The following is a 14359-nucleotide window of genomic DNA, read 5'->3' on the forward strand; positions in this document are numbered from 1 at the left end:
AAGGCTATAAAGCCGTGTTTGGCGTGATGACCCTCTGTAGTCTCATTTAGTCACTTGTTAGCAGCCGCCTTTTTTGTACACGTAAAGCCTTCAAAATGTACAAGTTGGTTATTTACTGACATATTTTATGTCATGGAACGAAACATGAAAGTCTCTTAATCACAGACCTTATTTCAAAAAATCCCAAAGATAATACAAAACCTAAAACTGGAAAGCAGGCCAAAAACACAAATGTGACAAGTCTACAGATAGATGGTCAAGATGGTGCATTTATGATTATATGTCAATTTATCTAGTGCTAAAGTCTTATTTTCTTGTCTTTGAAGGTGTTTATAGAGCAATTCATAATTAATCATTTATAAATATCATTTTTAAACAGTTCAGGAGACAGCACCTCCCTCAGTTTCACAACAAAGTTGAAAACCTCTGTATAATCATTAACCAGTGCTTTCACAGCTTTTCAAAATTTGCTGTCAGCATCAGATTTTTTAAAGTTTGACGCATAAAGATCATGGTTTACACAGTCAAAGGCTTTAAAGAGAGTGAGTGACCTCATTAGAAAGGCACATGCAGAATCTAAATTTATATTATATATATTATATTATGTGACAAGGGGGGAAATCCTGTGGACACTTCACCTTCGTCATTTAAAATGAAGTTGATTTGAAACTCAAATGACCTCAAGAGATGAACTAAAATGACCCTCTATGTGATTTGCTTGCACACAGAGTTTGCTGATGAATCTATCCTGTGCTGTAAGACTAGCTTCATACTTAGTTGATCCAATAATTTCAAATACGCTTGACCTGTGAATTTTTGAGCTTTCAAATATTATACGTTAATAATAATATATCTTTTAGATAAAGACAACCTAAACTTTTAAGTATCTTGTTTTTACATTTGTTTTTTGGAAGAAACAATTTAAATCAGGTCAATGTTGTAAGACATAATTGATTTTCTCAAATAACCAGTCACTTATTAAATATAAAGTAATGAATTAATAACTAGACGTGTCTAATGAATTTATGTGAGTCAGCTGGTAAGCATATGATTTGTACGGTTCAGAGAAGCATGTGGTTTTGTGGATGGTGTTGCAGATGGTTTTTGAGCTAGTGGACTTCTTTATGAGCAATATAAGTTCCTTGTAATTGTTCCTGCAGATTGGCATGGTTTACACAGTCAAAGGCTTTAAAGAGAGTGAGTGACCTCATTAGAAAGGCACATGCAGAATCTAAATTTATATTATATATATTATATTATGTGACAAGGGGGGAAATCCTGTGGACACTTCATCTTCGTCATTTAAAATGAAGTTGATTTGAAACTCAAATGACCTCAAGAGATGAACTAAAATGACCCTCTATGTGATTTGCTTGCACACAGAGTTTGCTGATGAATCTATCCTGTGCTGTAAGACTTGCTTCACTTAGTTGATCCAATAATTTCAAATACGCTTGACCTGTGAATTTTGAGCTTTCAAATATTATACGTTAATAATAATATATCTTTTAGATAAAGCAACCTAAACTTTTAAATATCTTGTTTTTACATTTGTTTTTTGGCAGAACAATTTAAATCAGGTCAATGTTGTAAGACATAAATGATTTTCTCAAATAACCAGTCACTTATTAATATAAAGTAATGAATTAATAACTAGACGTGTCTAATGATTTATGTGAGTCAGCTGGTAAGCATATGATTTGTACGGTTCAGAGAAGCATGTGGTTTTGTGGATGTTTTGCAGAAGGTTTTTGCAGCTAGTGGACATCTTTAAGAGCAATATAATAACCCAAGTAATTGTTCCCTGCAGGATTGAGACCTATTTGGGTCTTGGTTTTATTTTTATACAGATAACATTAATATTTGAAGATGTTCTTTTCTTTGGGTGTAAGACTCATCACATGACAGCAACGAGATTAAGACAGCTTAAATATAAATACTGACTGGAACATAATTGATCAGTTGAATCAAAGAGCCAGCAGGCCTATCATTGAAACTCTCACCTCAGTTCAAATTCAGTATGGTTTAGAGACACCTTCCCTTGTTGTTTTACTGCCAGTTTTCAAATGAATACATTTTGAATAATACACTTATCACATCATGAGCACATATCTGTCCATTAAGATTAATTCTACAGGCAGCAGACGGTCATCTTAGCCTAGCAAAAGACCTGAAACAACTGGCCTGGCTCTATCCAACAGAGGGACCTATACCAGCAACTCTAAAGGCCCACACACACCAAAGAGACATCAGGGATCTAGCAGCGACAAAAGCCAACTGTTGTGTTGCCTCACGTCTCAGTGTCTCAGCCAAACATTTGAACATGAATACATCAAACCGACGGCCAACCAGCACATACGTTCTGCACATGTGAGAGGGAAATACCCCTCTGTACCAGCAGACAGTGGCCGTCTGTAATTGTCATTCAAAAAGGGAAACCAGAAGACCGTCTTAATGCTAGTTAATGGCTAGCACATTCACAACACAATGTAATGATGAAAGAAAAGGGCATATTTAAAGTGTGGCAGTCAACAACAATACAACCCATCAGGAACATGCTCAATGGCTAAAGAAAAACACTCCTACCTCATGTAACAAGTTTGCGTTGACCTCACTCCTTCTTGAATTTAGCTATTTGTTTACATCTTGCACTTCTTCTTGTGGGCAGAGCTCATCGGGAGTGATTTCATTCGCTGATGGGCTCCACTGCCACCACTGCGATTCAACATACTGAATCTGCAGAAAAAAAGCAAGCATCAACAAGAAGGTTGAAGGAAGATTTATTAATGATTTATTAAACAAAGTTTAAAAATCCAAATTACAATTTGTCCTTTATTTTGCTACATCTCAGTGGCTGAAAGATGAATTCATTAAAATCACCAACTACTATGAAGATTCTATCTGGTTGCTTGCGCATGTTGCTGCTGGTGGAATCATAAATATTCCTGCAGTGCATTTTTTGAATTTGCATCAGAGTCTTGTGTCCTGCTGGCTCTGAACAAGGTTTTTCCATCCAGTGCAATAGCTTGATCTGGAATGTTAGGGGTTAACTATGTCTCTGTAAAGATGTACACAGAGCATTCTCTGATTTCCCGTTGCTGAGTGAGCCTCAATTGCATCTCATCCACTTTATTCCATTGCAACCAAACATTAGCCAGAAGAAGGCTTGGTAGAGTAGCAGCTCTCGATCCTAGTAGGGTCAACCTCACCCTGATGCTGGCTCTCTTCCCTCTCTTCGTCCGGTGCTTTCGGTTTTGTTTTTTCCCTCTGGTCTGACTGGCTAATCGGTGTATACCGTAGAAAAGTTGTGCTTCAGCAGAAGAGGCCATGGCGTTGAAAAAATAGGAAAATACAGCACATAAGTAGCACGGATTTGAGGAGCTATTGGTTGTTGCATCTACATACACTGCCGTCGTCACAAGGGTCAACAAGGTCCAATGGTGCAGGACAAACCACAGTGACAAGGGCCACGGACCCTCACCAATGGCCCAACTTTGACAGGCTGCCGACCAGCTTGATGTGTCTGGGTCTTAAATCTTATCAATTAAAGCTGTTTGGTAACTCATCATATTTGCTGAAACTACCACTATGTCCACACAGTATTACATGAGATAGACGGTCTGCTAAAAAAATATGTTCCTCTGCCTTCGTGTGCCTCTAATGGTATTTGCCAAAATCCACCATGCCTGAGCAAAAACAAACAGAGCCGAGGATTTTCTAAAGCAACTGTCAATCATGTCAATCTATGCATGTCAAGCGCAGTCTGCCATGATTAAAACGGTCAAGCCAACCCAAGCACTGACTGCCAGCTGGTGCAATAGAGAGGTTCTGGAAAGACCAACAAAAGTCTCTGCTATTCTGGGAAGGAAGATGGGAGACCATTAGCGAGTTGTAACAAAAGAGCCTACGGTGTTTCGTGATGACAACTGTCAAAATTATCTTTGGTCCAAGGTCAGAATACAGAGATAAAACTGTACAGAGTGCATCTGAGTCTTACGAGGCAGGAATGAGGAAATCATCATAAATTACTGGTAGTGTGGGCACAAACAGCACTGCTGTCATTAGAGAGTCACAGGTCAAAGCTCAAAGTCACTGTGACCTAGCGTGTCTCACTCTTGTGAACACGATATCTAACGAATATCCTGAGGGCAATTTTTTCTTTCAGTCTTAGCAATTACGTCCACCAAGATTCAAAGATGAACATGTTAGATTTTGGTGGTCAAAGTTTAAGGTCACTGTGACCTTGGATACATCTGATTCTTGTGATCACAATGAACTGGTTACAATTTGGTGGTTGAAGGTCAAAAATCAAGGTCATTATGATCTCACAAAACATGTTTTTTGCCAAACTTGAGAATTCATGAGGCAATTTTTTTTCTGTCAATTTTGAGACTAATCAAACCCACACATTTTGATACTCTGAATATTCAACTAGCCTGAGGAAGGAAATGATATTCAAAAAATCTCTAATCAGTGCAACAGGTTTCAGTTGTGCTAACTAATTGCATAAGGGTTATCTAATGATCAGTTAGTCTTTAAACATGACAAACCTGGATAAGCTAACACCAAGAGACACTAAAACACAAGGGCAATGATTGCTCAAAATGATCCCCTGTACACCTATGTAGATATTCCATTACAAATCTGCTGTTTCCAGCTATAATTGTCATTTACCACATTAACGATGGCTACACAGTTCTGGTCAATGCAATGTTATTTAGATTTTTCAAAAGTCATGTCTTTTAGAAAGTAAGGATATTTCTAAGTGCCCCTAAACTTGGTCAACAACTTATAAATAAAGCTGACAGCTATTCCTCTAATGATGGAACTGAAAAAGGGCCTATATATGCCAAGTCATTTTTTAATATACATGTTAATCATATATGTTTCTGGACCGCTCAAAATTTAGAATTTAGGCATGTTTTTACTGATGCAGGTCTTCCCCTGAACTGTAATAAAAGGCCAGTTATTCATCAGACCGCTTAAATGAGGAAAACTGCCAAAAACCAGTACAGCGGGCGGTGGGTGGGATGGTTTAGTTGCTGAAACAAAACCACTGCTTTTGAAAAGCACACTCCAAAGTCCTCCATCCCCGTCTGCTTTAACTTAGTGCCCTGGGAGCGTGCAGTGACCAAAAACATCATGACAGACTATGAGGCTGCAACCGCCTTCCTCGGAGAATGGGGATGTTTCCAGCAGCAGGTGTTTTTCCTCCTCTGTCTGAGCATCATCCCAAACGGCTTCACCGGTATGTCCATCGTGTTCGTCGCCGACACGCCGCCCCACCGCTGCCTGATTCCCGCGCACGTCAACCTGTCCGCTGCATGGAGGAACAGCAGCATCCCGCTGGAGGAGGAGAGCAGCAGCGGCGCGCTGGTGCCCAGCAAGTGCTCCAGATACCGCCTGACAGATATGCTGAGTTTCTCCGACAGAGGCTTGTTGCCAGGCGGTGATGTGAACCTCTCTAACGTGCCAAGAGAAAGCTGCTTGGATGGATGGGAGTACGACCACAGCGTGTATATTTCTACCATCATTTCTGAGGTTTGTATAGCCTGCCTGCACTGGAGGCTGCAGCTGGGAGAGTGAATTTATACCGCAAATTTTACTGTTCACTGCAAGTATGCCACAAATAACTGGGTCACTGAAACACCCCATAACGTTCTCTAACTATCTATCTATTTATTTATATATATAAAATATGCATTTACACACACTGAACACCCCCCCCCCCCCGCCAACCACACACACACACACACTTCTCTCTCTATATATATAGAGAGATTTCACACTTTTTGTGTACTGTACTTTATGTACTTTGATCTACATACTTACATGCCTGTGTGTGTGTGTGTGTGTGTGTGTGTGTGTGTGTGTGTTTTTGCAGTGGGACCTGGTTTGTGATGACAGATGGAAGAGCCCACTGACCTCTTCCCTCTTCTTCTGTGGTGTTCTCACTGGCTCATTCATTTCAGGACAGTTCTCTGACAGGTTATGGACAAAGATTAAGTTCTTTTGAAAGTCCTTGCATGTGGTAATCAGGCCCTCAAGGCCCTCTGTGACCTTCAACCCCATGTCCTCTTTCAGAGATTAACATGGTAACAAGTTTTGCACTGTCAATTAATTTTAATAAGTCTCATTTTAATTAATAGTAACAAGGGCTTTTTCATGTTTCATAGTTTTCAGTGGAAGTCAAAAAAGAACTGAAAGCAAAAGTCTGACTGTGCATTAAACAGGGGGAGATGAAATATGCGATGCCTTGGCAAAAAACAAGCAGCAGTATAATATGTTCCGGGATTTCCAATTTCAAAGCAATGTTGTGGGCCTGCTCACATCTTAAGTCATGCTAAAGGAGAACTCCACTGATTTTACAAACCAAAGTTTGTTTACAAGTGTCGAGGAGTAGGTTGACCTCCCTGTCTACACAGCATTCTTACTTGGCCATTTTTTTGTATTTCAAAAAAAACATTTTCAGGTATGGGAGAAAAATGGTGTTGTTTGTTACCATGGCAGTCCAGACAGTGTTCACATTCATCCAGGTCTTCTCTCCATCCTGGACCATGTTTTGTGCCATATTCTTTGTGGTCGGGATGGGACAAATCTCCAATTATGTGGCTGCGTTTGTGCTAGGTACTTTTGCTCACCTCTGCACACTGATTCTTACGTATTTAGTTGGAAACTGGCTTACCAAGTTCAAATGACTAGTTTATATCTCTTGGGCACAGGTACAGAGATATTGGGCCCACGTGTTCGGACAATTTTCTCCACTGCGGGTGTGTGTCTTTTCTTTGCGGCGGGCTACACGCTGCTGCCGCTGTTTGCTTATTTTATAAGAGACTGGAGGATGCTTCTCCTAGGCCTCACCCTGCCTGGCTTCCTCTATGTGCCTCTCTGGTGGTAGGTAGGTGTGTGTTTGCTTGTGTGTGTGTCTCTTTTTTAAAGTTGATATTTCTATAATATGATGATATGATATTTCTGTTTGCATAATGCTGAGAAATTGTTTCTTTGCAATGCTGACAGGTGCATAGTACCTGCTGCAGTTGCTCAAGGCAACTTGAGAGGCTGTTGCACTAACCCAGAGAAAGGGCTTTGGAGAAAATCATGGATGTGTAAAGAGAACTGGATACAGCTATGGAGGCAGGATCCCAATCATTCCTATTAAAGTTGCTGGGTGGCGCACAAAGCAAAAATAGCTCTGTTTCTACAATATGAAAGCACCCAGATATTCTGCCCCATGGGGCCTGTAGAGCAAGTTCACTAGAGACTTTCAGGCAGCCAAATAGCTAACTTCCACAGGCAGAGTGGCTAATTTTCAGTTTATCACTTTGCTACTTTGAATTGGGATTAAACATTTCAATTGTGCAGCTCTTCTAGATTTTAGAAATGTCATGAAACCATATGGATCAAATCCTGATTGTGGAAGTCATTTTGCAGAGATTGTGAATCTCAAAAAAATACATCAGCTGATTTACAGAGGTCTCTTTCCCAGTGTAAATCGATGGGCCCCATGGCATCATGTAACAGACCCAAACATTGTAATTTCATCTTTGACCACTATGTAAAAGAACTGTTCCAGGGGGGCTTGAGAAAATAGGCCCATTCCCATGAAATTAATTTTGTAGAAAGTGGTTGCTTGACATCTCTGTCATAATGCTTCACCTGCTTGTAGTAAGAATTCAGCTCCCCAAAACTGCACTCTCCTAAGCAATTTTTTATGTTTTATTTTTTTGCTGTCTGTCTCTTAAATTGATCATTCAAATAATTAGTTGCATGGTTAAGATATAATCTGTACAGTTTTCTATTTGAATAAATATACATTGATTCCAACATTTGCCAATCTAATAACCACAACAGCATCGGCCTACACAACCTTTATGTGGGGTTTACAGCCAATGTTTGGGAGGTTTTTATGGAGGTTCTCCTTTGAGCATGAAAGGTCTCAAAAATAGTAGCAAAAAAGAAAAACATATGAAAAGTACCTTTGCTCTGTTCCAGGGGACTGAGCATCTGTCTTTCTCTCCCCTCTCGTGTAATGAGGTACATCCCAGAGTCTCCGAGGTGGCTGCTCTCTCAGGGAAGAGTAGAAGAGGCTGAGGCCGTAGTGAGAGATGCTGCTAAAAGGAACAAAATCGAGCCTCCACCGGTCATTTTTGGTCCGTTGCAGGTGAGATCTCACTGAAATAGTAATAAATACCAAAAATAAACACCAAGATCCTGGACTTTCCTGGCTCTTGTGGTAATCAGATACAGGCGTACAATATAGTGAAGACACAGGTTGTTCAAGTTTTTGGAGGAGGAGGGAGTTAAATCATTCTGCTCAGATAGCTTCCAGTTCGGTTCATCATAGAATTATTTGTATTTTACACAATGAAAGTCATGATATATTATTATTTTAGGATGGCAAATGTTTCTTTGTCAATATTTCTTGTAAATATGACTGAAGCATCAAAGTTACTTGCCTTGAATCTGGATTCAATCCAGATGTGCAGACCTTACAGCTCTCATGCTCTGTGAAAATACAGACAAAGCTCAACACATCTATAAACAAAACATGCAAAGCCTAGTTTTAAACACAAGTGCTGTGTAATGTAGTATTGATAATTTAAATGTTTAATTACATGTTCTGTGTTATTATTTAAGTTTATTTCATCTCAAGTCATTAAAAAACTAAAAAAGTCTGAATTTAACTAAAGCCAATGTGGAATGGCAATTAATTGGGTTCACTTTTACAGAAAAAAACAAGACTTCTTTAAACCTATGACTTATTCACCAAAGACACTGACCAGTTCATACCAGCTGTCCCTGCTAAAACCTGGTTTCTTGTTGATGAGCTTTCTTTTGTCATGTTTTTGAAGGTCTTGGGCACTTTTTAGGGTTCATTGGTCAGTATAATGCAATAATTTACAGTTCACATGTCTGGATGGCAGCTGATAGAGGCTTTGCCAAAATTCGCCCTCTATTTCTATTACTAATAATTTACCAAAATATCCAACCTTCAACCGCAAAAAAGACTCTGTTAAGTTAACTCCACTCTAGTTAAACAACCCCTTTCTGCACCAACACCAAGCTCTTGTGTCCTGTAATGATAATGATGATTGCTATTTGTACAGGTTTTAATATTGCTATAGGTTTAATTTGAATTTTGCAGTGATTTGTTTGCCTTTATCATGTGTAGCCATTGAGTATTGCAAATTTTTGAACTGGAAGCAGGTGCATTAATGCATGAATATCTAAAATAATCATAATATGATAGCACTGCTAATAGTCGCAGCAATGATAAATGTGGAACAAAATGATAACGTGGTATGGAGGAAATGTTTAACAACCTGATCTTTTGAGGCTGGCACTGATAATATTTCAGAGTTTTAAAAAATCTAACACAACTCCTTACCAGTCTCTCTTGTCTTAATTGTGACCCAAGATGGATACATTTTTCAGCTAGAGAACACAGTGTTGATGCTACCTCTATTTCTAATTACAAGAATTTTGGCCCCTTTCAGTTTTTATCTGCCAGTTGAACTTTTGCCTCCATTAATCCTGGTCCTGATGTTTGGGTACGACATGTGTGAACACGTGCACATGCATGTGTTCCCTCAGCAAGTGGCCATGCAGTCACAAGCGTCTCAATAATGAAATTATTTCTACACTGATGGCTCTGCTTGCTAAGTGTTTGTTGTTCCACTGGCTTTGCTGCCCCACAGATTGAACTTCAATGTGAGAAGAGGAAGGCCCACAACATCTGTGACCTGCTCCGTTCCCGAAACATCCGCTGGATCTCTGTCACGCTGTGGCTGGTCTGGTGAGTCCCTGCTGTCCCACCTGACCTCCACATTCAGTACAATGACCCTGCATGCACAATACACACACCAAAGCGTGCACACGTAGACATAGGCTGAACACACGCTGTTAAAAACACACATGCCCACACAGTTTCAGCCTTTTCATGCATCAGCTCGACCACATGTCAGCCCATTTCACTAACAACAAATAATGACCTGTCAGGTGCTGTGAAGCCTGTGACTAAGATCCAAAATGGGTTTTATGTAACTGCACAGTATGCCTGTATTCTTCCCGTGCTCACTTCCTCACTGAAAACAGATGCAGTTTGATTTTTGCTTGATTTAGGAAAAGTTCAGTTTAGTCTAACAGGAAAAAAGTCACTAGCTAATCACAACAGGTCAATAAGCACCAGGCTGCATTTAATTCTTTCTACAGTTGAAGGATTTCCTAACTTTATATTGTCAAAAAACAAATCGAGCAAAATGTTCGATCTAATCTCTGTCATCACGATTCAAGTTTTTTATTCAATAAAAAAAAAAAAAATTCCTGCTCTGACTGAATGACTGAATGCAAACCTGTCTCATTAATACGTATATATTCTTTCACAATTCTCATACCAACAATAACAGTTTTTTTTTTAACCACTTGGGGGCAGCGGAGACAAGCTGCAAACACACCAATGACATCTTATTACCTTTCAAGCTAATTCACATACGTACATACATACACCCTTATGTGAGAAGATTAGTCATACATTTGTGATAAAAATTTCAAAAACTGAAAAATAGACGCCACAGACGCCATAGCTTTCCATATATAATGCCTAAGTGGATGATCCAATCAAATCATTCTTTGCAAACCAATTTAGCATTAAGAAAATACTAATGATGAATCACCTTCAGGGCTTTCTGCCAGAGTCTGTTAACAAGATCCACAGAATGAGAAAGTTGTAGTAAATAAATGGTGCTGGCACAGGACTTTCACCCAGACATCAGGGTTTGTGTCTCATGTGAGTTAACTTTGGTTTGTTTTTAGATTTAGTGGACTTATCATTTTCAATTTTTAGGATAGTATATGATTGCTAAATGCACACTGTCTACATAAATATTTGCAAAATCTACAAATAGGCTTGTTTGTGTTAACATCTTATTTTGACAGTACTAAGACTCGAAGGAAGGACCTCCAGCTGCAGGTAACATCTGAACTTGACGTTGGTCATTCAGTGTCTTAATGTTTGCTGGCATTACCTATTTACGAGTGGCGTATGTAGTGTGATGAGGTTGCTTCTACCTGGCATCGTGAAGCAACGTGTAGTTTCTTTATTCTTGTAAATTTGTGACTTTAATCGTCAGAGAATATCTGAGTTTTTCATCTCACAAATATGACTTGATAATCTTAGAGAATATCCCCAAAAAATTCTTGTAAATGTACAACTTACTCTCGGAAATTCTGTTTTGCTGACAATTTTGTTTAACAATTATCCCCACAGGAACACCTTGACCATTGCTTATTTTGCCCTTTCCCTGAACACGGCAAACCTGCATGGCAACGCGTACTTCAACTGTTTCCTGTCGGCTGTGGTAGAGGTGCCTGCCTACATTTTGTCATGGGTTATGTTTCGCTGGTGTTCCAGACGACTGAGTCTTTTCTCAACCCTCTTCATGGGAGGACTGTTTCTACTCTTGATACAGCTAATACCAGCAAGTATGACACTTCAGTGGGCAACTTCTTATCACAAACACAGCTTTGATTTCTTCTCATTTGTTCATTTATTATATAGTATGTTCAGATACAACGTGTTAGCAGATAGACATGGAGATATATAATTTAACTTGGGCAGAGAATTTGTTTGGATGTTCACCTTATTTGACTCACATGTAACCTCTAACAATTTTATTGTCTATCCCCTCTAGACCTGATTTCTCTCGCCATCACGCTCGAGATGATGGGGAAGTTTGCAGTGACGACAGCGTTTGCTATCGTGTACGCATACACAGCAGAGCTCTACCCTACTGTAGTGAGGAATACAGCTGTGGGCACCTGCTCTATGGCCTCCAGAATAGGCAGCATCATTGCTCCATACTTCGTTTATTTAAGTAAGGATGCTTTTATCTTTTGTGCAATCACAAAAGGGCTATTTATCGCACTGTTAAAAAAAACCTATTTCTTAACTGACTTCCGCTTACACTGTTAAAAACAAGCGGCTAACAAGAAGCTGGTGCCTCTACAGAAACAAAACAACAAGAACAAAAGTCACTGGAGCAAAAACATTAAAGCCAGCTTGATTAGCACTCAGATCAGATAGACAAGCCTGCTGTAAAAGCCAAAGCTTTCAGTTAAAATTTAGCAGTTCCCTTTAAGATTTAGTGGATCGGATTTAAACTACTGATGCATCCACATCGAAGTACTTTTGAGTGTCTCAACCTTTTGTCTTTTTGTTTTTAACGGCTGTGGCCAGGGTTGTTTTTCACTCTCTCCTCCTTTGATGTGTTGCCACAGGAAGCTATTCTGTTTCACTGCCTTACATCCTCATGGGAAGCATTACAGCTCTGTCAGGGTTGCTGAGTCTCCTGCTGCCTGAGAGCTATGGAATGCCTCTGCCTGACACCATCAGTCACATGCAGCACTTCCCTGGGTAAGACTATGCCTTCAGCATCACTATTGTAGATTTGGATTGTTCATTCGTTTATAATTTTGTACAGTTCTCAATTTTCATGTTTGTTCCAATTGATTTTCTGGATTTGGTAGTTTCATTTTTTACCATCATTAAGAATTAGAATTATTTTTTTTATATCATTTTAGTTTGATTATATTTTGTCAGATTTTTTTCACACCTATGTTTTTAGTTTTTTGGTTGTTTTTGTTTTTGTTTTGTTTTGTTTTGTTTTTTTTTTTACAAATAATCTCATACTCAATCTAGCTAGTTTGTTGCACAAGTGCCAGATTTAGGACAATAAACTTTATGTTCATGCAAGCACAAAAACATTGGCCTTTGGACTGATTTACAGTCCAGTTCAACTGACTGTAAAAAGATTAAATTGCTCAATAACTTTTGGCAGTTCTAACAAGGCTCTCTAAGTGTACTCATCTGCCGTGCTGCTTATCAGCACTCATGCTTTCACCCACCAGAGCTGTTTCTTTCAGCTGCCACCAAATACATACCCACCGCACACACAATTATGTTTAACCAGATCAAGGCAAACAACCATAGACTGTATAAATAATGGATGATTTGGGCCTTAGTAAAATGTAAACGGGTGTGCTATAAAAAAATGAATTGCCCATACAGTTGTCATGAATGTTAAAATTAGCTATTGAATCCAAACTATTTTTGTACCAGGCTGTAAACATCTTAATTTCTGCTGTTAAATTGGGCTTTTTAACATGGAGGTCTATGGGAATTATTTTTTTTAAAATCACAATTAATTGCAGAATTTTTATAGTTAATTGCAAATAATCAAATTTTTTAATTGCATGTTTTCAATTCCATTATTTTGCATTACAAAACTGTTTTAAAGTCCACATTGATAGGGTAAAGCAATTCTCAGCAGTTTATCTTAAGATTTAAATGATAGCAAAAATCTGCATGGTTCAAGCATAAAATGGGCATGTCTGTAAAGACAAGACTCAAAGAACCCATTTCCATTCAGATATCTCGAAGGTCAGAAGCCAAGGAACCCCCATTTAAGGGCCACGCCATTTTTCACTTGCCAAAATTTAGCCCAACTGTGGACCATTATTTAGCCCTCTTCCTGAGACTGTGTGAGGTGTGTAGTGAGGGATGAGCACTGGATTATTCACACAATAAATATGGCTGCCATATATTTTAAAGTAGACAAGGCATCTGATTCCTCCACTTATTGGCCCAGCTGGTAATGCTTTAGCTGCCTTTTCACTTACAAAAAATCTAAAATCAGGCTTTGATGTCACTGCTCTGTGTCCTTTGGTAATTGTATTACTGTGTTTTTTTTGTTTTGTGTTTTTACTGTAGATGTTGTCAGAAGACTCCTTACAATCTTACACAAACTGAAGAAAAGGAAAATTCTGCTGAAAGGAAAGTCTCCAGTTCTTTAAACAAGGAGCAGAACTGATATCCAAAAAAATGGACAAACATCTTAGACACTTGTTGGAAATAACTGTCACTGTTATTGTCACTGGGTTTTTGAGAGTGTGTGACTTCAACATGAAAGTTTTTCAAACCATATAATCTGTGTCTTAAAAGGTCTCCACAAAGTGGAGTAATATCTTCTCTACAACAGCATCAATACTGTAAAATGAAAAAAGCAAAATAATCTGTGCATTATACATGCTCAGTGCCAATGACATTTTTTTTTACCATACTTACATAATATGAGTGCTCACCATAAAAGATAAAACACTGCACCTAAGAAAAGAAAAAAATCAGAACCAGTAGGCATATTTAAAACTTTATGGTACAATTGTATCTTTCACTTTACATTTAACACTCGAATATTTTACATTTCAATTTGTAGTGAATATTCAGGACACATCTTTGTGATTTGAAATAACATGCACATATTGCATGATGCACAATTTTATTTACTCCAAAACTGTCAAAACA

General features: G+C 38.7%; 1 protein-coding gene across 2 annotated transcripts; it reads left to right on the forward strand.

The window, feature by feature from the left end:
* The first annotated feature begins 5107 nt into the window (after positions 1-5107).
* On the forward strand, positions 5108-13957 carry slc22a21 (solute carrier family 22 member 21). 2 transcript variants are annotated; one of them, XM_042499527.1, is made up of 10 exons: positions 5108-5541; positions 5885-5988; positions 6473-6627; positions 6723-6894; positions 8035-8161; positions 9699-9796; positions 11267-11481; positions 11691-11873; positions 12277-12412; positions 13769-13957. In XM_042499527.1, exons 1-10 carry the CDS (start codon positions 5143-5145, stop codon positions 13866-13868), a joined length of 1689 nt encoding a protein of 562 aa, XP_042355461.1. In that variant the 5' UTR covers positions 5108-5142; the 3' UTR covers positions 13869-13957. The 2 variants fall into 2 exon arrangements, with proteins under 2 accessions (XP_042355461.1, XP_042355460.1); XM_042499526.1 differs by lacking the exons at positions 6473-6627; positions 6723-6894.
* The last annotated feature ends 402 nt before the right edge of the window (positions 13958-14359 follow it).

Source organism: Plectropomus leopardus, chromosome 13 (assembly GCF_008729295.1).
Source record: "Plectropomus leopardus isolate mb chromosome 13, YSFRI_Pleo_2.0, whole genome shotgun sequence".
In the NCBI taxonomy this organism is placed as follows: Eukaryota; Metazoa; Chordata; class Actinopteri; order Perciformes; family Serranidae; genus Plectropomus; species Plectropomus leopardus.

Bases quoted from the DNA above. Each gene is read 5' to 3' on its own strand.
- slc22a21 (XM_042499527.1), top strand. From the start codon at position 5,143: ATGACAGACTATGAGGCTGCAACCGCCTTCCTCGGAGAATGGGGATGT. The intron at 5,542-5,884 runs GTTTGTATAGCC...GTGTTTTTGCAG, and splicing joins TTTCTACCATCATTTCTGAG to TGGGACCTGGTTTGTGATGA. The intron at 8,162-9,698 runs GTGAGATCTCAC...GCTGCCCCACAG, and splicing joins TCATTTTTGGTCCGTTGCAG to ATTGAACTTCAATGTGAGAA.